We start from the raw sequence: 27,228 nt of genomic DNA, 5'->3' as shown, positions 1-27,228 counted from the left end.
GGCGCCACGTAGCGAAAAGAAGAAACGACTGGCGCGCTGTTGTTAACTCGGCTATAATCGCGTAAGCGGTGTCTACGCCAATTAAGAAGAAATATTTTTTTTATAAACAATTCAACACCGAAAATTTGGTCAAAATCGTTTTATTTTATTTTTTTAGAGACCGCCATTTTGTCAAAAAAAATGTTTTGCTTATTTCTTGGATTATTTACTCCATTTGCATTGCTTTAACGAAATCTGTTCCGTTTTTTAATTTCTAAGGATCCAGTTCGGAGATATAGTGGTCTCCCATAACGTCTCTTCCGCTCCCGGAGATCAGCTGTAGTTCTTTTGTAAATAAATATTTTTACTGGTAATAAACCTTAAAATACTGTTAAAGGACACCATAATATTGTATGTATTTTTGAATGAATAAACTTAAAGTGTTTCTCAGAAAAAAAATCTGGAAAATTCGCTTTTTCCGACTTCTAGGGTTACGCACTATACGGTAATGGTCAGCATGAAAATCTGTAGGAACAATGTGTCTACTAAGAACTATCGCCATAAATCCAAAAACTAGAATTTGTCAACTTTTGGCATTACCTTTCATATCGCATTTTCAGTTTTCTTGGAAAATCATGAACAAGTTTCAAACTCTCACAATCTTAAGAAGGCCCCTTTAGAGAGGACTTTTATACTGTTCGTAACATTCATCTTAATACCGATGAAAATAGGTGTTAAGATCCGGTAATTTTAATGGATGCGGAAACAATTTGAAGCAACAACGGTTCCTGATATCATAAAAAGAGAAAAGAGAGAGAAAGAGAGTGAGATGAGAGGGAGAGAGGGTTTTCACTGATTTATAAGCTCACATAACACTAACTACGAACCAAATATTACTGCACAATAATATCCAACTATGTTTTTGATGCTTTTAGAATGTCAGTTCGTAGGCTTTTTTATATTTTCGACCGTAAAAAGCCTTTTTTTTTTTTTGCAAATCATTAACCTATAGAGATTTCGATTACTCAGAACTCAATTATTCGCCTATGAAATTTTACTGCAACTGAGAACCGAGATAATGAAAGCATAACACCAGAAGTTAATAAACCCAATTCCTCAATCGATGACCATGAACGAAAGGTTCAATTACTCGACCATGAAGAAGTTCGAATGGTAAGACGAAAGAAACCCCCAATCTGCGCCAACTACCATAAGGTACTATTGAGCATAGTGTGTGAAAGACAAAATCCCACTGTCATCAAACTGATTGGATCTTATCAGTGTGGCTTCAGGCCAACTCACCAGATATTCGCCATACGCCAAATCTAAGAAAATACCCGTGAAAAGAGGATCGACACACAAAACCACTTCGTCGATTTCAGGACTGCTTTTGAGAGCGAGAACAGGACCTGCCTTTATGCCGCTTCGTATGACTTTGGTATCGCAAAACTAATAAGTTTGTCTAAACTGATGTTGAGCAATCCCAAAAGCTCCGGCAGGATTTTCTGCTGGAACAAAAAATTCGAGCTGCAGAACTACAAGACGAAATATCTCCTGTTATCAAACAAAAAGGCGTAGCATTCGCGACTTAGCTCCCACGTCACTGTTGAAGTCGTCACTGGCTAGGTTAAGTCGTCCGAATGGATGAAAATACTCTAAAAGTTTTTGACACAGTAACCGCCGAGGGAAGCAGGGGAAGAGGCCACTCCGTTGGAAGGACCAGGTGGAGAAGACCCTGGCTTCGCTTTGAATCTCCAATTTTCACTAAACAGCGAAAAGAAAGAGGGACTGGCACGCTGTTGTAAACTCGACCATATCCGCGTACAAGGTGTCTACGCCAATAAAGAAGAAGGAGTAGAAGAAGAGGACCGAAAATGTACAAATGTTATTTTCTTACGGTCATATACATTGTTAGTCCATAAACTATCTGAATTTGAGTCTGAAAAACTAAAATGTGTACTAAACACAAAAATCCACAAAATCTCAAAACCTTAAAACCTTAAAACCTTAATGCAATAAGTAAAATAAGTAATAGTTGGTATGCGAAGAGTATGCAAATATTTCTGTTGCTGGCAGCCAACAAATGAAGGGTCAGTGAATGTTTCTAAGTAAAGCGGAAAACTGACAAAAACAGGCGCTGAACTTGTTTTTTAGATGCTTAATTGTTGTTGTGGAATTTTGCATATTTCTTTTCCACTTGTAACTTTTTCTTCGCCACTTGCGCTGCTTTTTTTTTCAATGTCATTTTCCACTACCCACAAAAAAGCCAAGCATATTATGCCAACTTTTGAAGCAAAACAGTATGAAATACAGATTCAACAAATTAAAATAATGAAAAACAGTATTTTTTTCTAAAACGACGACCAACGTGCACTCGTTTCGATCAACAAGCATTATCAAGTGACCGCACGTCGAGATTGTCAATATTTTCCTTGCTACACGTGATCTCCGACGGCACTAAAAAAACCTGCGTAACTGTTGAAAGTATTCTTGACCACGCCGTGGATGAAGCCTAAAAATTTCTAAACAGTCGAAAAAATGTTGAGTTTAACACAAAAATGTTTAAAGCAAGTGGCAACACTGAAACTTCCGCATTAGCTACCGGAACTAAAAGAAAGCAGTTCACAAACGCCACAATCGCTGTTCTCTTCCAATTAATAATAGCTTTACTGCTGGTTCTGAATACAAGTGCGCTCTTTGCGAAAAGCAATAACAGTTATTTTCAACAACAAAGAAGCATAAACATGTCCGCTCTGTCCATTTTATGCAAAATTATCGCTTGCACGTATTGGATTTTATACGTTGCCGCTACTTAGCATAAAACCGTAAAGCGGTACAACTGTGCAACATTAACTCGTGCCTGTCCGCCTTTGTTGCGGTTGACGACAGCTGTTTTACGCGCCTTATCAAACATTTGCATAAGAATTGCGAACATTTTCGCTTAGCTGCACGTGACATGTTCACGCCGCTTGCGCCTAACAAGCGCAAGTTTGTTTAGATTTTTTGTTTCGTTTTTCATTTGTTTCTGTGAGCTCAGATGATAAACTATGGTGCAGAGACCACGCTTGGAATAATTAAAGAATTTGTTGTCTATTGAATACTTAAATAAGCAGTTATGAAATGCGTAGCGTAAGGTTCTGTAATGAAATGAAGGTAATGTCCAAATGTATCAAAAAATTTAAATGGTTAAGTTGGCATCTCAATCCAGCATGATGTGGATTATACAAATTAAGATAATATTCTTCCCAGTGTAGTTATTGCTCGACGAATGATTTGAAACCTTCGGAACTACAAAAAACTTATACAGGTCCATTAGCCGTTTGTAGAGAGATGATTTCCAAAGAGAGACTTCCTAATAGAGCAAGATCGATCAAAAAACTGGATCAAACTTCTATTTAAAAGGATACTTCCATAAAAACCTTTCAACCAGGTTTGCCAATAGACTAATTAACGTGATTATTGTTAAATTGCTCCAATTCTCCGAACAAACGTTCAAAAGTTACTGACTTTTCAATCCTCCTGAATATATTTCGTCCATTTGCAACAATTTTTTGTGTGGAACTCTTCTTAATTACACAGTACAACAGCTAATCTGAGGGGTGAAAAATTCCAAGTCAGGGTGATGGTACTAGATCAGTATAGTAAAACCMTCAAAGGGTTTGGCGTTCGTATGTATCAGTTTTTTTATGACCTTTTAAATTTTTCCCATATTTCCCATTGTTTTCCATCTGAACAAATTAATTCTTTCCAATCAGGCTTACTAAATGGTCCAGATATACGAAAGCTGATTAAAAGTGACGTATTCAACAATATTTTGAATGCGTCACTCGACGCTGAATTGAATGCATGGCAGCCAATCAAAGAAGTAATAGAAGGCTTGTTGGGAAAGCATCGTTCTAACAACTACGATTTTTCTGTCGCAAGGATGTTAAGAGTATTCTCGGAAATTGTTTTTTTTTTTTTTTGGTTTTTGCCAAAATATTACAACTAAGCGAAAAAACATCAAGATAAGGAAAAAATTTGAAAGGTCATAAAAAAACTGACACATACGAACGCCAAACCCTTTGAGGGTTTTACTATACTGACCTAGTACCATCATCCTGACTAGGTTTCACACCCCCCCGACAATAATCCCAAAAATGTGCCACAGTGTTGTTTATAAGGAAAAAAACGATGAGACGCTGAGAAATGATTTGGCATGTAAGAAATGCTACAAAATAAGTCAATTGTGCATCAAATTATGACTGATGACGAAAAATGCATACAACCCAAAAAGTAATGTGGTGATGACGTGATTTAATCTGAAGGGCGTGCTGTGTTATAAGCTCCTAAAGGGGTTATCAATAGGAACGCTACAAAAGTGGACCGATAGGAACAGCAAACGATTAAATATTTTTCCCCACTCTTTTGACATTTATCTTTAGTAAGGTATGCCATTTCATCAAAGATCCAACGACGAGTCGAAATTATTGAAATTTAATACCGAAATTTGGAATCAGTGGCCTCAACATTAAGAGCGCTACGTCCAATTTATGGTCATCGTAATCGTCCTATCTGATCAAGAATTGAGTGTCTAGTGGAAAAATTTTAAAATCACAGGCACAGTACACTGATTGGCTGCCAGTGAGACAAGGAAGTGGTAGTGTCGAGAATATTGCAGCCGCTAGCGCATCAATTGAGGTAGACTCAAATCAGTCTCTCACACTTCGTTCTCAAGCGTTGGGCACTTCTGCGACGTTGTTCTAGCGAAAAGATCTTGACCTATATCCTTACGAGATCAAATTGACGCAAAAACTACAGCCACTTGGCCACCAGAATCGGCGTAGGTTCGTGAATTGGGCTGAGCAACAACTTGAAAACGATCCGGATTTTCATCGAAAAATCATCTGCAGTGATGAGGCTCGTTTCTGGCTGAATGGCTTCATCAGTAAACAAAATATGCGTTATTGGTCAGGCAGTAATCCACACGTACTCCATCGGCCACTATTCCATCCCGAAAAAATTACGGTTTGGTGCGGATTAAGGGCGGCGGCGCGATGATGAAGACCGGCACGTTACTAGGAATGGGAATCGGTACCGCTCAATGATTACCGAATATTATTGGACAACGGCACAAGCAACACAGCGAATGTCACAATCCATTTATTGAAAACCAAATTTGGTGAACGCGTTTTCTCACGAAATGGTACAAACAATTGGCTGTCTCGGTCGTGAGATTTGACGCCGTATGGTCTATGCCAACCAGCAAGCGACGAATTCGTACAAATATCGAACGTGAAATGTCAGCAATATCAGCTTTATTGAAAAAGCCGTTATTTTTAGTCGGTCCGAAATATCAAAGCACCTTTAATCGACAACTATCGCACCATAATGATAGGTTCGACGGAAGAAACTAAACTTACGGTCCTACGAAATATACATGTGGTGGAACTCTTCTGACTGAACCTTTGAACCATAGGAACTCAACTAGTTAAGCGGCACATATTATTTCAAGTCTTCCATATTTAGCCACTCGAGACAACTTAATACGAACTTGGAAAAATAGTTATAGCATAAGAACTTGAGATCACGTGAAGAATTTATCGGAAATAAATTGCTTTTTGAGAAATAAAATATATACTTAAAACCTGTAGATGATAATCACCCATCATTTTAGCATGGAATCCATTTTAATAAGTGTTTTATCTTTCATTAATCACACTACCTGCCGAAGCAAAGTGGAGTTCTGTCAACTCAAGCTTCCTCCAAATTTTGAAAATATTTATAAATTGATTTATTATTATGTGGTTTATTCAGAACAGCGTCTCTCCATCATTTTATCTACCCCGAATTTACCCGATAAATAAACATATGAAACTCACTTGAAGAAATCTGAAGGGTCGCCTCCACGTTTAACTTACTGCCCTTATTGAACTATTTACTTGACTTTGCGAGCCGATAATTTCAAGCAAAATAGCTAACGCTCGTCCAAGTTGCGCAACTCGCAAATTCTTAACTTCTCCCTTTCGAAATTATGAATAATTCATTGTTGTTATTACAGCACTTCATTGCAATTATCATAACATTCGTCCCTGCTTGTCGCCACTGCGGCCAGTAACGACATTCTTGGCACTTAAACGTCGAGCCGGATAATTATCCACAGGCACTGCAGGACAGCCGCACTGGCTCGCTGGCTAATCAACCTTTCTAACATAAGTGGCTGGGCAACTTTGTGAGTAAGTATGCCAGATGTTATGTATGTATGTGTGCTATTGTGAAAGTTTCGCAGCAGCTAATTTGAATATAAATGCATTTATAACAATTTGCCAGCCGCTGTCGTGAAAAGAAATGTAAACAACTTTGGTTCAGCTGCTACATTTCATTTACTTGGAGTTGTTTGCTTTTTTTGTTGTTTGCCATATTTATGGGTAGCCAGACTAGTTGGCTGCAAGAATGCGTGGTACAGTGGTCTAAAAGGTGAGTAAGCTTATTTATAAATTCTGATTTTCATAACTCGAATTATTTGCCATGATCGTGAGATCATCGAAAACTGGCTTCATCCGAGTCTCCAACCACTTACGTTAATAAGGAGACAATTAAAAAACAATACTTGAAAATCATCGTATTGACATCAGAGAGATAGTGGCGGATCTCGAGGCCGGAAAAGCAAAAATTCGCTGAAGTCCATCCCAATCGTGGCTCCTATATATTGTATATTAGTATGCTTGTTTGACTCCGGAGCCTATTTTTGAGGTCGCGTTCAAATTTGATCGGATCTAAGAACAATCATTGGAAGTATGAACCCATTATGTGGACCGGACTGAGCGGCGGAAATATATAGTTGGCCGAATAGTTCATATTACTACAACCTTGAACTCGAGCAGGTTTTTAGCTCTAACTTTACTTAGCTTGGTAAGGATGGTTCATACTATGTATAGCGCTCCAATAATTACCACCAGTAAAACCAAAATTCGCTGGATGTGATGGGCCACAGCTGAGGCTTATAAATTGTATTAAGCGTAAGCAAGCTTATTTCACTCCGGAGCCTATTTTTGAGATCCGGGTCAATTTTGATCGGATCGGAAAAAAGTAGTGGATCGAATAGTCCATATTAATACAAGCTCAAACTCGAGCCGATTTTTAACTCCGACTTTACTGATGTCAGATTTATAACCCTTGAACTTGAACTGAACTGAAATATAGGTATATTTGGACATTTCCTTATTCTACTGGCAATAAAAATATTATTCAAGCTGCAACTTTTCAAACTCTTCTTTCTTACTCTTTTAGTTATATAGTCTACAAATATAATTTATTCCGCTTCTATTACCTTAGTCTTACATCTACACTTCACACAGTAAAGACACAATAAATATGTCTTCCCAACCATCCACAACGAGAGCAATTCCCACAAGAGGCAGCCGAACGCAACCGAATCAGTCTGCCAACACACAATCAACAACGGCTTCGCTACACACCCAACGCAGCGCCATACTTGAATGTGACTTTCTTCTAGAAGTGGAATTGTCTTAAAAGCAGCTGGTAGACAAGGACTCACACACATACACACTTGCACACTTGACTCATGGGTGAGTATTTGCTTGGCCGCACTGACCTGGTTCACCCATACAAACAAGTAGAATAAAACTCTAAATGCGCTACATTGGTCTGATCGGTCTCGTCCAGGCTTTGCCTTGTATTGGATTTAGCTGGCTGTCTGCTATATGCTGCTTAGCGCCGCTTGCCACTGACCAGTTACTGGCAACAATAGCATTTTGTCCAGCTGCGTGCAGCCAATGTTCGTTTATACAAGTCTTTCTTTGGCAGTTGGATATTGTTGTTGTTTTGTTTTTGCGACAATTGTTCTTTGCCGCTGATTTGTAGTTATTAATGTTGTTGTTGTAAGCAATTTATTTCGTTAATTAAGTGGGCGCCATTTGTTTTTGCCTTAACGACTCGGTGGACTCAGTTGACTCGGTGTCGGCAGAACGGCAATTGTTTAGTGCCGAGATTGTGTGTATATATGTATGCATATATATTATATGTATATATTGCTGAGGTTGCCTGAAGGCTGCAGTTGCCAACATTGTGAATTATCGGTCATTAGAAAGCGGCAAGGCGAAGGACTATTATTGTTTGGCAAATTTTTTAATGGACCTCATAAGTTCTGTGGCGCACAGTGCGCTCACATACACTTATAGAAATATATCTAATTGCTCATATACATAAATATACATTATATTTATTATTATTTTCAAATATATATTTTTCTTGAGCGCAATGTGCGCCAACTTTGGTGTCTCAAATATTTAACTAACGGCAAAGTTTTCATATTTAAAAAAGCATAAATTCGGCTTTGAGTTTATTTATAAATTCATGCGCCATTATCAAGCTGAAATGCTGTAGTATTAACTGGCGATTCAAATAATTTATGTCGCTATTAAAATTTAAATAGCATTTATTGGATAATTAGCTTAAGTCCTTTGAAATAAGTGCTTGAACAATATTTGTTTGCCAAGATTTAGACATCGTTAAAGCAATTGGTGGGGCTGGGCTTAAAGGAAAATTAATTTGTGTGCCCAAAGCTACTACTACAATCATTAGGGAAGTGGTTTAGATGAAGAAATAGACTCATATAGTTAGACAGTGTATTAGTCAGGTGGAGAGTTTTAAAAAATGTTTTTTGTGCTTGTCTCTTTATTTGAAATTATTCGCTGCATACTTTAAACACGTTTTGTTGAAATACTGTTTTCAGAGTTGGTGAAGAATATTTCTTCGAAACACGCGGTTGATCGAGTTGAAAATTTCGCTTGACCTTCTTAAATATATTTGTCAGGTAATGGTTGATGAAAAACGATTTGTGATTAAGTTTCGATTTTTTATGGAACCCAAGGCAGTACAAAATTTTTACTGATCTTTCTAAATCTTTATTAAATTACATTTTATCTATTCACTAATCTAAAAATTTAAAATAATATACATTTTTCAAAAGCTGTTTTTGACATTCAAAAATTCTTAAACGATGTGAATTTTTTTATTTTAAAAATATTGATAATTGAAAAAGTATTTTCTCATTCTGTCAATAGATGTCTTGCAGTCGTATATTTCCAGTGCTACCAATCACATTGTGTCATAGCATATAATTTTGGAAAGGTGAGATTATAGGCTTCATTTAACCAAAAAAGTTAAATTCGGGGAAGTTGGAAGTTGAAAAAAAGTTACAGCTGTTCAAAAAATTTGAATTGTCTGTAAAAATTTAATGACCGAATTAACATTTGGGATTCTTTGAAACGAAACGAAAGCGAGCCATTTCTGAAGCGAATGGTATCTGTAGACGAAAAGTGGATAAAATATGACAATAATGTGCCAAACCGGTCATGCAACAAGTGTGATGAAGCTCAACAAACGGTCGCAAAGCCAGCATTGATGCCTCGAAAAGTTATGCTGAATGTTTGGTGGGATTGGAAAGGAATAATCCACCACGAGCTGTTCCAGTCGAATGATTGATTCTATATTTTACTGTCAACAACTGATAAGATTGAAGCCAACAATCGAAAAAAACAAACGGGCAGAACGGATTAACAGTAAGGGCTTCGTCTTCCATCAGAACAACGCTAGATCACACACATCTTTAATCACTCGACATAAATTGGGAGAGTTTTGATGCATCCACCATATCGTTCTGATCTTGCACCATCGGACTACCAATTGTTTCGGTCAGTTCAGAACTACCTTGATTGAGTTAAGTTGGCTTCTGGAAAGAAGCCTTTGAAAATTACTTGTCGCAGTTTTCGCCGAGAAACCAGAAAACTTTTACACTGACGGAATAATGTTTCTAGCAGAAAATTGGCAAAAAATGTTCATATTTGGTTAATTAAAGTTCATTATAAATATAAAAAATATAAGTTGAAGTTTGATTAGAAATACGAAAAGACTTTTTCACTTTTTCGACTACACAATATTTTCCATTTAAAGGCATTTGAACAGACGATTTCTAGGTGAATTCAGATGCATTGCTTTTAATTCATTAGTTTATTTACTTTTTTTCTTTATGGTATCTAAATCAGCTGTGATATTGTAATAAATGTATTTACTAATGGCGTTAAAACAGAGTCGCATAAGAAGATTTCGAGTAGATTAGCTTCTCATCTTCTCGATGACGAGTTTAACAAGTGTGAGCTTTGCATGACGAAAACTTGTAGATTAAATCTGTTAGATTAGTGTGATATATTACTCAACAGCTTAAATCTCGTGATTAAGTCTTGGTCTAATAAAAATGGAATGGTATTAGAAAATTGGAAAGAATCGGTAGCGGTCTATGATTCGATTCCTGTTTTTTAAAGAAGAATTGTGAAATGAAAGAGCACTGGAAAGTTAATTTATCTGATAGAAATATCGTACTCCCCATAAGGTCCTTGGTTAAAGTCTTGCGTGAAATAATGGACAACTGAAAAATGTCAACACGACAGATGTCGCATTTGCTTGCAGATTTGTCTCTGAGTTGTTAAAAATTTTAACCTATTTCACCAAAGTACTCTTCCCCATCAACTCACAACTCCTAGGCTATGAACTGCTAATTTATGCACCATATTCTCCAGACTTAGCTTGGTGTGCCTTCTTTTTATTTTCAAACTTAAACGGTCACCTTCAACAATTTCAAAAATCGGTTCATCACTAGGTCAAGTGTGTCAAGCTAATGGACTATGCTGGAAAACAAGTGATACATTTTATAAAATTTGCATTCTTCACAGGCAAAGCACAATTGGTCTTCCCGGTTTTGATTTCTGCAACAAAAAATATTTTGAGTTTTAAACGAAATTTTGAGGACTTAGCGCTTTGCATAAATACATCTCTCCTTCAAAATTTCATTGATCAGATTTTGTAAGGAGAAAAGAATATTATCTATTTAAAAAACAAAATTCCAATCCACACCCTCCAATAATAATTGCTATACGCACTAGATAAGATATAATACTAATAACAACCATAAGTATTGGGTCTAAGTAACCGAAGCAACCCCGAAACTTATCTCCGGCCAATTACCTTCAACTTGACAGAAGTCTGCAAAACTATTTTAAGCGAAAATACTAAGAAGCTTCACTCTATTCTGGTCGCAAAAACAAAAAAAAAACAATTAATTATAATTTATCAATTTAAGCAACCTATTCCTCCTCCAACCTCCTTCACTTTCACATCTCTTCTTAACCACTCAAATTTTATATAGAAAACCACATTCAATTTTTCATTGCAAACTGGAACCATTTAAATTCCACAGAGCATTTTGCGGCATTGGCAACTTCGAAAAATATGCCACAATACAATACCGTAATTTTCATTTAATTGCTTTCGTACAGTTCTGGTCACAAATCACATTAATATTTATCGGAATATTCCGCACGTATTCTCATTCAACTATGGGAAGAAAAACAATGCATGCTTGCGCATTTGTGTGTATATGTTTGAGAATGTGTGAGTGTAAGGGCACAGAGTAGACGATTGTCAGTGCAATAAGGCATGACAAATAAATTTTCAGCAAAATACCGAAACTAACGAAACGCAATTTGTAATCGAATTTCGTACAGACACACATATACATAGGCGCACTCGCCAAATTACATGTTTACGAGCTGAGGTCGACACAAATCAACAATAACAATTTCCTGTCAGCTGTGAATTTCTCGGAATTATTAGGGATAGTTTATATATTTTGGTTGATGGAAAGGCAAACAGGTTTCGAAATAGAAAAAAACGAACTGTGGAAAGAAAATCAGCTTCATATTTATAAAATATCTACTTACATATCGTCATCTAAAATTCAAAACAACGCATCAAAATAATCAAAATTGAGTTTTTTATTGCTTACGATTCATTACGTCATGTAACATATATGTAGCATAAAATTTTCAGCTTCCGCTGTAAGATATAACCTATACATAACCAATAGATAACCAATACATAACCAATATATAACCATTTTATAATAAAAACTGAAGTTTATATGCAGCATAAAATTTTCAGCTTCCACTGTCAGATATAACCAATATATCCGTATTATATAACCAATATATTAGTTTGTCAAAAAGTCTTGCGGAATCTTCACTAGTTGGCGCTGAGAGGGCGTAGTTTTAGTTTTATTCGTCACATCGGGTCACACTATATCTTTTTGGAAAGCCCACTTCACGCGCTAATACGTGTTTGATTGATTGTCGTTTCTTTTAAGTCGTTCGTGAGTTATAGCGTCGCAAACATGGAGCAAAATAAAGAGAAAATACGGCATATTTTACAGTACGATAAAGGCAAAAATGCATCTCAAGCCGCCAATAAAATTTGTGCAGTTTATGGACCCGATACACTTTCCAATTCCACCGCAAAACGATGGTTTCAACGTCTTCGTTCTGGTGTAGAGGTGGTCGAAGATGCGCCACGCTCCGGAAGGCCTGTCGTTGAAAATTGCGATAAAATTGGTCGAAAGAGACCGGCATAGTAGCAGCCGTAGCATCGGTCAAGAGCTGGGCATGAGTTTTATTTTTTTTATGAACAATTGAAAATTCAATAAAAACTCAATAAAAATACCGCAAGACTTTCTTGACAAACCAATATATTACAACTATTTTATAACCAAAACTCAAATTTTGTTTGAATATGAGTGGTTTATTTTATAACGTTTTCCACTCGCCTTCAAGCTTATGAAAAGTGATGTTACGCCATTTTGCATTTTATAAAAGTATTATATATTATGCTTCTACATGCATATATATACATACATTTTACTAAATTGGTTTCATATATGATGCCAATAATAAGATTATAGCTTATGTCCAAAAGCAAGCTAAATGTCAGTATTTTATCAAAGTATTTCCCAATAAGGGAAGCCACTATTACTGTAATAAATTCATGGAAAGCTATCAGATATATTCACTAATTATTTTCCGAAGACCTTTCAAGAGACTAGGGCTTATGCTAAATAAAAAATGATGATATTTTCCATGCCTAACATTTTGTTTCGGACACACAGTCTTGCGACATGCCGCCCTCGTGCAAAGAGTCTCAGCTACCGCAGCCAGGCATTTCAGAGTTAGTAAGCTTCTGCGAGCAAGCCCAGCAATATACATATAAATATAAAAGTTGTTATATACAACTAAATACATATAAATAAAGTAAACAACATGTGAACCTTTGAACACGAAATGACCAACAATTCCTCTGGGAAGTAAGCACATGAAAATTATTGCCAAAAAGGTTATAAATATGCGTGTAACACATACCAATAAGATATCGTCAATGACTGGCAATTGAAGAAATATTTATAGCTCAACTTATGAGGTTAAAATGGAAACTCATACAAGCCATTATCCGTAGCCTTTTTAAGTAAGGAAGCTATCCTACCAATACGGGCACATTTTTTTCCGAGGAGTCACCGAAAATGGCATCGCAATGGCCGAGTTTAAAATACTTTTTTCCAAAAACTTCAAAATTTCTTTGTTAATAATATATGTAAGTAACAACAATAAATTCTCAAGAAAAAAGTTTTTGAAGACAAGCTGTTTTTTACCCGAGGAAACCCACGTAACCTCTGAAAATATTGGCCTGAGCCAATACAAGTATGCCAATTTTTCATACGCTTCTTATGAACCTCGGCTGGTATGTGCATAATCGGCCTATCCAGTTTCGGACCGAATACAAGTAGATCACGTCCAGCAAGCAGTGAAGAAAATATAGTAGCCGTAGCTGAGAGTGAACACAACTCGGTCTGATTTATGGAAGGGCTTAGGGCATTTTACGTCGCTTTTATTGAAAGCATACAAAATTCTGTTTGTTCAAGAACTGAAGATGAGGCAGTGCTTCTATTTATGTGCTCTTGAAAAGTGCCTAGAAGATTTGACGTTTTCGAGCCAAATTTCGTTCAGCGATGAGGCCCATTTCTAGCTCTATGGGTATGCAAACAGAGAAAATTACCGCATTTGGGACGAAAAGCAACCTGAAGAGATTCAAGAGTCGCCATTTCATCTAGAAAAAACAACGATTTGGTGAGCTGTGTGAACCGGTTGTATCATTGGTTCTATTTCTTCATAAATGATGCCTGTGAGAACGTAACCGTCAATGGGGACTGTTATCGCGTTATGATAAACGACTATTTGATTCTTTAAAATGTAGCTTGTGATCTTGGCGACTTTTGGTTTCCACAAGACGTCGCTACTTCCCACACATCGTATCAATCAATAGATTTGTTGAGAGAGCACTTCGGTGAGCATATAATTTCACGTTTTGGGCCGGCTGATTGATCACCAAGATCGTGTGATATCACGCCGTTAGACTTTTTTCTGCAGTTATATGTAAAATTTCAAGTATATGCGGAAAATCCCACTTCGATTCAGGGCTTGGAGCAAAACCGTACGAGTGTCATTTGCCAGTTACCAGTCGAAAAGCTTAAAAGAGGCATATAAAGTTAAATAACTTTTTATAATATTTAATGTTGAAGAAATACATTGGAATTTCTTCTTGTTTTTAATTCATCTTAGAGTTTTTTATTTTGTTTATTTTAAGCAATTTCGCTGAGTTTAATAAAAAATATACTAATTTTTTTTGTCTTTCCTAAATTGGCAAGTATTCCTTTGCAACTCGCCATTAGTCGAAAGTTTCATCCCTTGCAGTATAAAAAGTCTCCAAAAAATCTGCTCAAAACTTTCTAGCACGCAATCAGACACATTATAGACCAAAAATCGAAGAAAATCAGTGGATATTAAGCAACTGCATTTAAATCCGCCATTAAAGGATCAAACCAAAAAATATTATCATATTTTACAGCGACAAATGTGATTACTACTCATTGCTGATCTTAATCTTATAATCTCATGGTACATAGCCACAACCCAATAGGTTTATGTGCGACCAAATATAGCAACGCACCACTACACAGACACGCCGAAAGTATATACAAAGAAATAGCACACACACATTGGTACACAAGATAGCTAGAAAGCCTCGTAAATTGCACACATAAAAGTGGAAACACACATAAAAACTACAGCCGACATAACAATAACAATTGCAATGCATATAAACATATGTAAATATATATGCATTAACAACGAGCATATGAGGCATTGAGGGACTTGTCTACCCTTGTCTAGCGCTGCCATGGAGCGAACGCAACGGGTGGGTGCGACAAGGTCGCAAAAAACACACTGCACACAATATAAGCGCACAGTGTAAATAGCTTGTGCATATGTAAATATTTATATGGTTGTATTGGTGTTTCACTTACCACACAGTATTTCTCGCTTTTCTTCGAACATTCCTTCAAGTAGAGATGTGCATATTGATCCGAATAGTTGAGACAGGGCGTAATCGAGCCGACGCCCTCGTTATACTGGCCGCACATGTGGCACTTGAGCCCGTTAACAGTGGCAAGGCCGCACACCAATACCGTTAGCATAACGAGCATATTCTGGTAGCTCATCAAATTGCTAGCACCCATGCTGATGTTGCGACGGCAACGGCTCAGCAACGACATATTGTCACATCCGCTGCTGTTGTCGCCTTCATTGTTGCTATTGCTGTTGTTGTTGTTCATGTTGCTATTGTTGCGGTTGGCATTGTCGCTGACATTGCCGCGTGCCATCAGTGGCATGCTGTCCGCATAGCTCATCATGTTGTTGCTGTCGCTCAAATCGCTTGTAAATGGTGACATTATTATTTACCGTTTAGTCGCTTTATTACTGCTGTGTCGGTATGTATTGCACTGCCTTTTCGCTGTATTTTGCTTACTTTACGAGACACTTTCGTTGCTAGATGAAATGCGTGTGGCTTAACGGGTTTTTCGCTGATCACGAGATTTTTGCGTTATTTTTGCCTTTTACTGTTACACTTTTTCACTCACTTTTAATGCGATTTGCCTATTGTTGTATTTATTTATTTATTTTTTTTTACACTCTTAAGTAGCACTGTTGGTATAGGCGAGGAAGAAGGAGCGCACTCACGCACTTTTTTCACTGAAAATCCTTTATGTCTTACAAACACATATGCTCTTATATATACATATATTTGAAATTGTGCATATATTTGTAACTGTACTTATACGCTTAGCTGCTCACACGTAACTGATATCTTACTGCAAATAATCGAATTGTAAAGTGCAAATATTTGATTTGCTGCTCGGCATCGAAATGTGATTTTAATTCTTCATTTAAATGCAAGCACGCTCTCAAATGCCTCTACGAGCCGTTGAGTAGTTGATTGAATGATTGGTGGCATCAGCGTGTGTGTAACGATGGTGGCACTTTACTGGCACTGTCAGGCCATAAAATCGCTCCAAATACTATTATCGTCGTAATGAATATGCAAATCGTGTCTGGCATTGGTTATGATTCGGCAAATCAACGTATTTAAAGCATTAAATGGCTATTCAAGAAAGGAAGCAGCTTTTGGCGCTCTTTTGAAGAGACATTTATAAGCTTTTAATGAGTAAATATTTTTGACAGAATAGTACGATTTTGTATGTTATTTTAAAATAAATCCACTACATCACATCTAACTCCTATTCTGTCATATGTATACACATATATATATATATCACCTAAAATGCAAAACAGCGTTTTTATTCCTTACGATTCACTACATTATATTACAGATGTGTAGCATAAAAGTTTCAGCTTCCACTGTCAGATATAACCAATATGTAACCATATATAACCAATATATAACCAATACATAACCGATATATAACCATTCTATAACCAAAACTCAAATTTGGATTCAATATGAGTGGCTTCTAATGTATCGTATTTTCTTCGACTGTACACTTATCATACGACATTTTGCATTTTAGGTAACAATTTACATATATAATATACAAGGTGTGTTGCAAATTAAACAGGACTTTTTGAATCTAGCGCCATCTATATGTCAACTGGTGCGTTAGAATCTGCTATCTTTATCGATTGTTCAGTGATAATTTCATAACATTTCATTGGAAGCGAATTTATTGCGTTTTAAGTATCAGTTTGTTTGTGTTATCGGTGCGAAAATGAGCTTCGAACAAAGAGGCAACATTAAATTTTGTTTTAAGATTGGTAAAACTTTTACCCAAATGTTTCAAGTGATGAAACAAGTTTATGGCGATTATTGCATATTCCATAAATATAAATGACGATCAATATGTGAGCCAATCAAAATCCGTGATCTCCGGAAATTCCATCGAAACTGTGCGTGAATTCATGGAAATGGAATTGAACATATCCAAAACATCGATATATTGCATTTTGACTGAACATTTGGGCTTACGAAAGGTGTGTGCACCGTTTGTTCCACACAAATTGACTGATGAAGATTTCTCCGAATCCAACATTCGAACGACAAAATGATTATATGGCAAAAAATCACATTTTAACCATTAACCACACGCCGTATTCACCTGATATAGCACCTTGCGACTTTTTCTTCTTCGGAAAAATTAATTTGCTCATGAAAGATATGCGTTATGCAGACGTAGATGCCATTCATAAACTGGTGGCCACACCTGCCAACGAGCTAAAACACCTGTTCGACATGCTTTTGGACCGTGCAAAAAGCTGTATTGAAGCAGAAAGATACTATTTTGAATAAAACAAATTGATTCTGCTGAAAAAGCATTTGTTCTGTTTTTTTTTTTAATCCTGTTTACGTTGGATAGAACCTTGTATAGTAGAATGTAAGATATAAGTTTTAGAAAAATTTGCTTTAGAGATAAAAAGATTCAAAACAAGAAATCAAAAAATCTTAAATACATGGGAAAAGTAAAATTGTTTAAATTGAATAAAAAGAGCTATCTTCACAACAAATCATTTTTTAGAACAATAACTGCCGTTGTAGGTAGTGTCTGCAGAAAAATTAACAACAATTTCTGAAAATGTTGCAGAATTGTTTTGTGTAGTTTAGTTCATCACGAGCACAAGTATTTGAGTGACTCAATCATTCAGTGAATGTCATGAAGTCATCGAAAATTTGTCTCCCCTTCTGTTCATGAATATGACATCATGACATCGTAAATGTTAAAGAAATATGTACTTCTTGAAAACCTCAGTTTTGTAATTAGCGACGTAGCCGAGGATCTCGACATATTTTGTGCATCTACTCTAGACGTGTTGGATAATATTTTGGATATAAAGCGCATCAAAGCTTGAGTCGTACTAAAAAACCTGAATATTTTGAAAAAGCGACATCAAGTAGAGGCTGAGTCTGTTGACAAAGTAGCTAAGAACTCTACATTCATCAAATGGCAATTTGACGTCAAAATTGTCCAATCATCTGATATGACGCTTCAAATATAGTAAGAGTTGGCAAAGTGGTTTGGCTCAGGAGGCGATAGTAAAGATTTGTGTTAAAATACATTGCATTTTTTTTTTTTTTTTGTATTAAGGTATCTACCAACCAGTTTTTCAGAGAAGCAAAAAACGCATTCGATTAATTTTGACCCATTCTAATATACATACATTCATCCACATTTCTTTTAAGGCGGAATTTATTTTATTTTGCCAGACCTCCAACCTCATGAAAATTTGTGCTTTTATATAGAAAGGAAACAAAATATAATATATTTAGCCCCTTTTATGTTGATTAGGATTTCCTTGCTCAAATCTGAATCGCTATTTGAGAGAGCTATTCAAAAACGGCAAATTAATATATATAGAGCTAAGTAAGGCTTACTTTCTGTTGTAGTGCCTTAGAAGTCAGGTAATGTATCAATCAGAACAAATTCGTAAGTCTCTTAAGACTCAGCACTTAAATAGCTTTGCCAAAAACTTTAAACTTAAAATATACTAAACATTACATATAGTTATAACACATACATATGTAACATGAAATCTATGTTTACCAAAGGTATTGTAATAAAAAACCCATACAAAGCTTGTTTGAAGCATTATATGCCGCACATGTGAGCTGTCCTTTCGGTATGAAATTGGTTGCAACTCTTGCCCACAGTTGAATATAAATATTATGATTTCAAAGTTACCATCAGTTTAGCGAGAGCGACCATATGCTAAGTTTAGTTAAGCATTACTCACAATTATTCGGAACATGTTTTCTGTCATTACAGCAACTACAATGAATGCATTGTATTTGTTTATTGAATGAGAGTCATCATAATAATGCAAGAAGAAAGTTTTACCTCAGTTAAAGGCTATTTTAAAATTTCGATTACATGATGCTACTGTACAAATATACATTTTTATATGTTATTTCAAAATCATTCCGAGCTTGTTCTATTATGCCTTTGGCTTAAGTTTACATTTTGCTGATTGCTATTGATGCAAATACCTCGAGCAGCATAATATTTACAATGTTTGCTATGGTATTTTAATAAGAATTATTTATGCACAGACATACCCATATACAGACATATATGTATATTGTATATGATTGTGAATGAATAGAAGTATATAGCAAAATATATGTGTATGTATATAGTCTGAGTACTTTTGCGAGGCATATCCAGAACGGACCCGGATTTTTTTTTTTTTTACCAAGGACTGTCAACTCGGCACAATTCTACGAAATTACTTCAGGAATTTTTTTTTTTGCTTTTATAACAGCAACAACATCACAGTCGCAAAATTACTGAGAACTAATGTTTTTTGTGCCACTCAAATATTTGCATTCGTGATAAAGTTACTCCCCTGAACATTTCGGCAGCATTTTTAGTCAAACTGCCAGAGAAACTGTTCGCGTCGTAACCAAACAGCAGTTAAACACACATTAACATTAAGAGGTTACACGAACATAAAAACACAAACACAACATTTGGATTAGTTCATCTCATATGAGCTGATGGTGCGGACAATATTAATGATTTGATGATTTGATATTGGAAATATTGAAATTTATTATGTATTTAAGACTATATGATGAGCGCAATTTTAAAACAAAGAAGTTCTATTAAATTTTGTATATTATTTAAAACTAAATTTCTGATACTGAAGCATTCAGAATTCAAAGAGAACCACGGCGAACATCAACTGAGGGTCAACACGTCAATAAAATAAAGAAATAAGTGCTTGAGAATCGACGATTAACAGTCAGAGATCTTAATGAGATCGTTAGCATATCGGAAGGATCAGTAAAGTCCATTTTGAAAGATCATTTTAACATGCTTTCCGACTACCAGGATGTCACGGACCATGTTATTACAGCCGACGAGTCTTTAATCTACGCTTACGACCCGGAAAAGGCGATCAGTCGGCCGAATATTATGGCAAAGGTTAGCTGAAACCGAAAACCTACGTGAAAGCAGGTCAAAAATAAAGGTTATATTGACAGTATTCTTCGATTATCGAGATGTGGTACACTCCGAATCCCATCCGACGGGCCAAACTGTCAACAAGGAATACTACTTGTGTCGTATACTTCGTTTGCGCGAAGTATGCGTAAAAACATGTTGGAATTATGGACCGACAACTCTTGGGTTTTGCACCACGATAATGCACCGTCGCATACTGCATTGACTCCCCGTGAGTTTTTCGCCAAATTTCCAATCAATATCGTGCGGCAACCAAATACGGTGGCCTGATTTGGCTCGGTGTGACTTCTAGCTAGTCAGCAAACTCAAACGAACGCTACGAGGAAACCGTTTTGAGTCAATTGAAGACATGAAGTCTATTCCGGAAATTTCGAGGATTGGAAAAACGTTGCCACAAGTGTTTTGGGCCGTTGATATTACTTTGAGGTGGACAATATAGATTTTGAAGAATAAATTAATAATTTGAAAATTATATTATTTCTCAGAAAACTCTAATTTATCCATAAAAGCAGAGCATGCAGCCAGCAAACAAACAGCGTGTTTTGCAAATTAACTTCAAACTCTAATTTTTCTGAGAATTTCCTGTAAGTAGAATATAACTTAGTATTTATTAAAACCGAAGCTCCTTTAAGGCTTTCTTTTAACCCAAATAACATGTAAGTAAACACATGTACACAGGCACATACAGAGCGCTACACAAGGCAAAGTTCATCATACGCCCAGTTGAACCACGAATTTAATTAAGCGACAAATTAAACAAAGTGTGATTTTAATTGTTTCAAAGTTTCGCGTTAAGTGCAGCAAATACTTTACACTTCACGCATATTTACTTTAGGACGAAGTTGAACCGTACACTGTCAACCCAAAAGCAAAAACTTCAAAGAAAATGCCACAAAAGCCAATAAATGGCAAGGAAGCATTGATTCTGAATTTAAGGCCGCAGCCAGTGTACAATAAAAACAACAGACAAACACTTGAGTAAACGCGAAGTTCATTTCAGATTGTTGAGTGGCGCGAAGACACACAAACACATGCAACTGTATGTGTGTCAGTGGAAATAGTTTAACGGCACACAATTCGGCATGCAAATGCTAGGCATGCACAGTTATTTAGTGTATGTTGATGTTATTGCTGCAATTTCTGTTATTGTTGTAGTGCAGTCACCCTAGTTGCTGTCGATGCAACATGCCGTCGCGTTTACAGCACTATAAGTAATTAAATAGCGACGGCACCAACAATATCGTCTCCGAGCATTGCGCCCGAGTAGTAGTTGGTTTTGTTGGTGGCATGCTGGTAAAGCTTTGCCATACAATTATTTGTCAATGTAATTATTTATGTAACACGCTTAGCACACACACACACGCACACGCCAGTACATATGTTAAATCTGAATAAACACAACTTGCGTTCAGCTGAGCTAAAAAAGCAATAAAAACAATAACAAACAAGTGTTGCAATGCCATGTGGCAATTATTACGAAATAATATTTGCTTGCGGCTTGGCATTCGCCTGAGCTGCGCTCAAAGTCAGCCACTAATTAAGTGAAATGAAATTGTGTCACTGAAATACGAATTTGAGAGCATTAATTATTTGCCATTATCTGTTTGTTATGCTTTTCCTTCACGTTTCATAATGTCACATTTGTGTTCAAATATTGTTTATCACACAAAAATAGTTGTTTTTAATACAAATAAATTTTTAAAAAATTTTAAATATTTTTTGTTTTAATTTTTTTTCGAAATTCCACACTAATTTCACTTTCAAATCACCATGAAAAAGAATTCTTTACCAAAATCACTCACAAATACGCATAAATATTTTGCATTGTTAATATTAATATTTTATGTAAGGTTATTCGAATCTCTAACGCACTCTTCGGCATTTGTTATTGCAGCACTTCTTGCGCTTTCACCTCGTTCTTCTGCTTCTGCTTGCCATACTAACAAACACCTCCACACACACTTTACCTCACTATTCTTCATGCACACTTTGTTGTATTTTTTGTTTTAATTTTTTTTTTTTTACTGCTACTTATACACCGTAAGGTCGCTTATCCGCTACGTACAACCGCTCGCGTCGAGATCGTGAACGTTAGTGATTTGCGTTGTGCAGCTGCATGGACCACGAGGTGTCCAATCAAAACACAAAACGACGAAGAAAGCACGTGCAATGACGGAGATAGCACAGCAACTACATGATGCCATGATGGGTGGTTTGCAAACAGTTTGCATGCCACTGTGGTGTATTATAACAGTTTCGTTTGGTCTCGTTTGCTTGGATTTATCGATGTGTTAGTAGTTTATGAACGGTTTTATTCATGTGTATTTGTATATACGTAAAGGACATATATAGTTGCTTGTTGAATTTTGGATATAAAATATTTTCAGAAGAGTAGCATACCTTTAGGCACATTTAGTATTGAAATTTCAAAATTTTAAGGAAGTTATAACTTTAATGTCAGCTTAAATTCATTTATTTAAGATTTTCGGAAGGTATGTCACTTTGCGGGCATTAGGTAGTGTAATTTCAAAATGTATGTCAAAATTTTAAGAAGTGTAGTATACCTTTAGGCGCATTTAATATTGTAACTTTTAAATGTTTGGGAAGTTCCAACTGTAATGCCAGCTTAAGTTAATTTATTTATATATAATATTATAATTTATTTATTTATAGTAAAATAAATCCAAAATTTTGCCATTCAATTTACAATTTTGTTTAGAACAATTTAAATAATCCGATTTTGGTCAATTATATATAAATTATTTTTATTTTTATTTTTTTGTAAGCATTTTAAAAACTAAATTAGCAAAACCATTCGCCAGAGACAAGAACAAATAAGTTGGGTACAATACAACCCATCTCTATCGTTATATATTTGAAGGAAGAAAAACTCTTCTCTATTGACCAAAACTAACCATTTCGTGGCGATTACTTCTTACAGATGGTCCAATTGTTGACAGCAATAATTGGAATTAAGAGTTGGATCATAGAGCAGCAGCTTATAGTAAATGATTCCCTCCCAATCCCACTCAATTCATAGCAAACCTCTTCTGATCTTCAATCCTGGAATGACCAACATTAGCGCAGGGTAAGAGCGTTGTCGGAAGTGATCCACTATTTGGCGCTAGCAAATTTGTCAATTTTGTTGCGATCCTCCTTCTTCTTCTTTACTAGCGTAGACACCGTTTACGCGATTATAGCCGAGTTAACAACAGTGCGTCAGTCGTTTCTTCTTTTTTGGCTATTTGACGTCACTTCAAGATACCTAGTGCAGCTATGTCGTTCTACACCTCAAGTATCCAACGAAGTGAAGGTTTCTTCCTCCAATGCTTCCATCGACGGGTGCAGAATCGAAAACGTTCAAACCTGGAATGTATTCTTTCATCCCGAGAGCATGACCTAGCCAACGCAGCCATTGTCTCTTGATTCAGTGAACTATGTCAAAGTCACTGTATCTCCGGTATCCGGCATCGACTGCGGTACTCGCCGTTGCCAATGCGCAAAGTACCATAAATCTGCCGCAAAACCTTTCTGTCGAACACTCCTAAGGCGGCTCATAAGATGATGTCATTGTCGATGCCTCCGCACCATATAGCAGGAGAGGATTGATGAGCAACTTGTGGAGTTTTGTCTTTATCCGTCGTGAGAGGACTTTATTTTTCACCTACTACCTCGATCCGAAGTACCACCTGTTGGCAAAAGTGCCGTTGGTATTGATGAAGATAGACGAAATTATCTACGACTCCAAAGTTACGACTATCAACGTGACATTTAAGCCAAGTCGCGGATGCGATGAATATTCCTTTGATGACAGAAAATCTTTCGTGTTGTCCTCGTTCACAACCATACCTATTTACTTCACTTCCTCATCCATACTGAAGAAAGCAGAGCTAACGGCGGGCCAATTATGTCGATGTCATCGACGTACACGAACAGTTGTACACTATTTTTGGAAATAGTACCTTCTTTATGTATTATTTTCTTCAGTAATTGGTTGAAGAAGTCGCACGATAGGGAGTCCCCTTGTTTGAGGGGATACCAAATTCAGACATCGCGGCATAAAGTTAACACTGTTTCGTGCTGTCAAAGCAGCTTTAAAATCGACGAGGAGGTGGAGTGTGTCGATCTTCCTTTTCCTTCCGGGTCTTTCCCAAGATTTGGCGCATCGTGAAAATCTGGTCGATAGTAGATTTCCCAGATCTAAAGCCACACTGATAACTTGAAATATATCTTTCATTCTAGGCTGTTGGCAACGGTGAAGGCTCCTCTCTTTTAGCCGTCACCCCAGGCTCCACACGAATTGGCTACCGCATCTTACACAAGGGTTACCTACATTTCCAGAGTACGCGAAGAAGACGCAAGAGTAGGAATGGGGTATAGTCCGACAGCTGTAACTGCTTACATAGAAACATAACTGTGCGCCATTACACACGCTTAGCAGATAGAAAATTCACTCCATGAAGATTATTTTCCTTAACAATTTGAAAACTTATGCAACGTGCTTAGTATTTTTTTTTTTTAATTTTTTTTTATCTCGGAAGTGAAATCAGTTACATTCAAGACCCGAAAAATTAATTTAAGTTATTTGTAGTTCAGCAGCTCATTTTTCAATTCAAACAAAGAGAGTTACCATAAATATTATATATACAATAACATGCAGATATAGTAAAATGAGGTCTAATTTAAGGAAGTTTTTATTTATATAGACTGATTAATTCATGTTCTTCTTAATCCAACTAATATAATGTGAAACTTTGGTATACACACCGGGATAAGGATAAACGGCACAAGGTTTGATACTCCACGATACAATACCCAATTGTATAGAACCGTTATAAAGCAAAGGACCGCCTGAGTCACCATTACATTGACCCTTGCCGCCTTCATCGACGCCACCACAAAGATGATCTGTGGTTGTGCGTCCATTATGGCGTTCGGTGCACTCATCATCCGAGAAGATTTTCAAATCGACCTCTTGCACCACCGTTTGAACCGGTCCACCCGTCTAAAACATAATATAAATTTAACCAAAAAATATAATAAAAATATGAAAAAAAATATACCTCATTGCGTCCCCAACCAGCGAGCACGCCTGGTGCGCCGGCCTGCACTTGTGGTATTTCAAAGTATGGTTCCGGCAGAGTGACCGGCGCAATGGTTTTATAGTTGTACACCAATTGACCGAACAACTTCAATAAGGCAATATCATTGGCATACGCGTCTTCCGGGCTATAATCCTCGTGTACAATGATGCGTTTCACCTTCGCCACATTGCTGCTGGTGGCGGCGATTACCGTCGAGGCGTACTGAATGCTGATCCTACTGGCCGTTGCACTAACAACACAATGCGCGGCAGTGAGGATCCAACGTGGCGCTATTATGCTGGCACCGCATGAGTGGGAACCGGTCGAACCGCGCAGTGATACCTTTACAAGTAAGTTATATTTAAGTTCTTCATTTTCATTATTTTTTACTTTGAGCTCAACGCACCAAAAATGGGAATTTCGTGATGTCCGAATCAGTTCCATTGACAACACGTCCTTCGGGGTAGCAGGACACCACACCTAACAGTGCTGCTAAAACTACTATATATCCAGTCCACATTTTGTTTAAAAATATGCTCTGCACTTTCATCGAACTAAGTCGAAACACAAACTGATTTAATAGCCAGTTTACGGTGTCTTATTAAATATGTTATTAAGCTTAATCTGACCGCCTAAATACGAAGGGTGTTATTTTTATGGTTGGGTGGATTTTTATAGATAAGTTGGCTTTTGCTGATTTGCGTGAACAGCGGCAAGTAATATAGTTTTATTGCTTTCACTGATTAGGTATTTTAATTACAACCGTAAACGTCAATTATTCAATGCCTTTGTACGATTTACGATTAATAAGTGCGATTGAACGTAGCGTCTTCAAGATATATAACATTCCCAAGTCTTTGTGATATTTATTTTAAATTTTGTTTGCCTTTTATTGGTGCCACACTTCATTGAAAGTTTTGTTTTTTTTTTTTTTGTTTTTGTTTTGTTTTAGAACGATCTAACATTTAATGAATGTAAGGCTGAGCACATAGTGAAGCAAGTATCATGACTTTGAAGACTCTGGTTCATGCTGACATTTTTGCTAAAAGTTATATGCTAAGCCTAAAGAAAAATGAGTAGAGAAGACGAAAGAAATACAAAGTTTTATAATTATTATTTCGGGAAAGCTCCTGGCAGAAGCTCTGCAAATCAACTTAATTTCCTAGAGGACCTTCTTCGTCTTTTGATTTTCAGTTACTGCTCAAAGAGGGTTTAGCTTCTAATATATGCTAGATATCGACGCGACGTACGGTCTGGTTGACATTTAGTGAATTTATTAAAGTCATAAGCCTTTATTTTTTAGGTAAAAATCATTGCCGTTTCGAATGGAGATTTCTTGCAGCCATGGCAGGCTATATAAAAGATCAAAAAGTCGTCTTTACACACTTTTTTAATATTAAAAATATTCTCCAAAACTAAATTGGAAGTTCTAAAACGTATGAAAATCAAATTATTAGATAATACCACAACAAGGTGATAACGCAGCCAGCGGATATAGTGAAATATCTAGGTCTCATTCTAAAGACTCAAAAAGGCATCAATTGCCATGTACTGCTGGAGAGGAGTTCTCTGGCTCTACGGCACCATAGTCAAGCCCATTATGTTCTATGGAGCCCTTACTGTCAGGAACTCTTTATCGTCCCCAACTTTCTGACTATTGCAGCCTCCTTGAGCGAATTGAACATCCAATCAGATAGCAGAGCGTCCTTCTTGACTGTCCCGCATGTGGGAAGTCAAGACTTAAACACTTGGGTGCAAATTTATATTGTCTAAATTTGTCCGTATCTGTATGTCTGTATTTATCTGTAGTACTAGATTCCAGCATAAGAAGATTCATCAAGCTACCTGGCTGTCTCCGGATCGAAAAACCACCAACCAGATCGATCATGTTGTAATAGACGGAAGACACGT

General features: G+C 36.6%; 2 protein-coding genes across 2 annotated transcripts in view; both read right to left on the bottom strand.

Annotated features, from left to right (window-relative positions):
• Window positions 1-22,295, bottom strand: part of LOC108974146 (RING finger protein B) — a 121,001-nt gene extending 98,706 nt beyond the window's left edge. Inside the window, exons 1-2 of the mRNA XM_018941824.1 lie at window positions 22,201-22,295; window positions 15,224-16,069 (exon numbers count right to left, since the gene is read on the bottom strand). Of these exons, the coding sequence (XP_018797369.1) occupies window positions 15,224-15,649 (426 nt within the window). The 5' untranslated portion in view covers window positions 15,650-16,069; window positions 22,201-22,295. The remainder of the gene's footprint in view (window positions 1-15,223; window positions 16,070-22,200) is intronic.
• A 2,609-nt stretch (window positions 22,296-24,904) lies between these two features.
• LOC108974107 (chymotrypsin-2-like) lies at window positions 24,905-25,877 on the bottom strand. Its single transcript, XM_018941743.1, has 3 exons — window positions 25,724-25,877; window positions 25,297-25,659; window positions 24,905-25,238 (listed from the first exon to the last, which is right to left on the bottom strand). The coding sequence occupies exons 1-3, from the start codon at window positions 25,865-25,867 to the stop codon at window positions 24,945-24,947; spliced, it is 801 nt and encodes a 266-aa protein (XP_018797288.1). The 5' UTR covers window positions 25,868-25,877; the 3' UTR covers window positions 24,905-24,944.
• Window positions 25,878-27,228: the final 1,351 nt, after the last annotated feature.

This window comes from Bactrocera latifrons, unplaced genomic scaffold (assembly GCF_001853355.1).
Source record: "Bactrocera latifrons isolate USDA-ARS-PBARC rearing strain unplaced genomic scaffold, ASM185335v1 scaffold_53, whole genome shotgun sequence".
Taxonomy (NCBI): domain Eukaryota; kingdom Metazoa; phylum Arthropoda; class Insecta; order Diptera; family Tephritidae; genus Bactrocera; species Bactrocera latifrons.
Note: the sequence above shows the minus strand (reverse complement) of the source record. Positions and strands in the feature narration are given on the sequence as shown.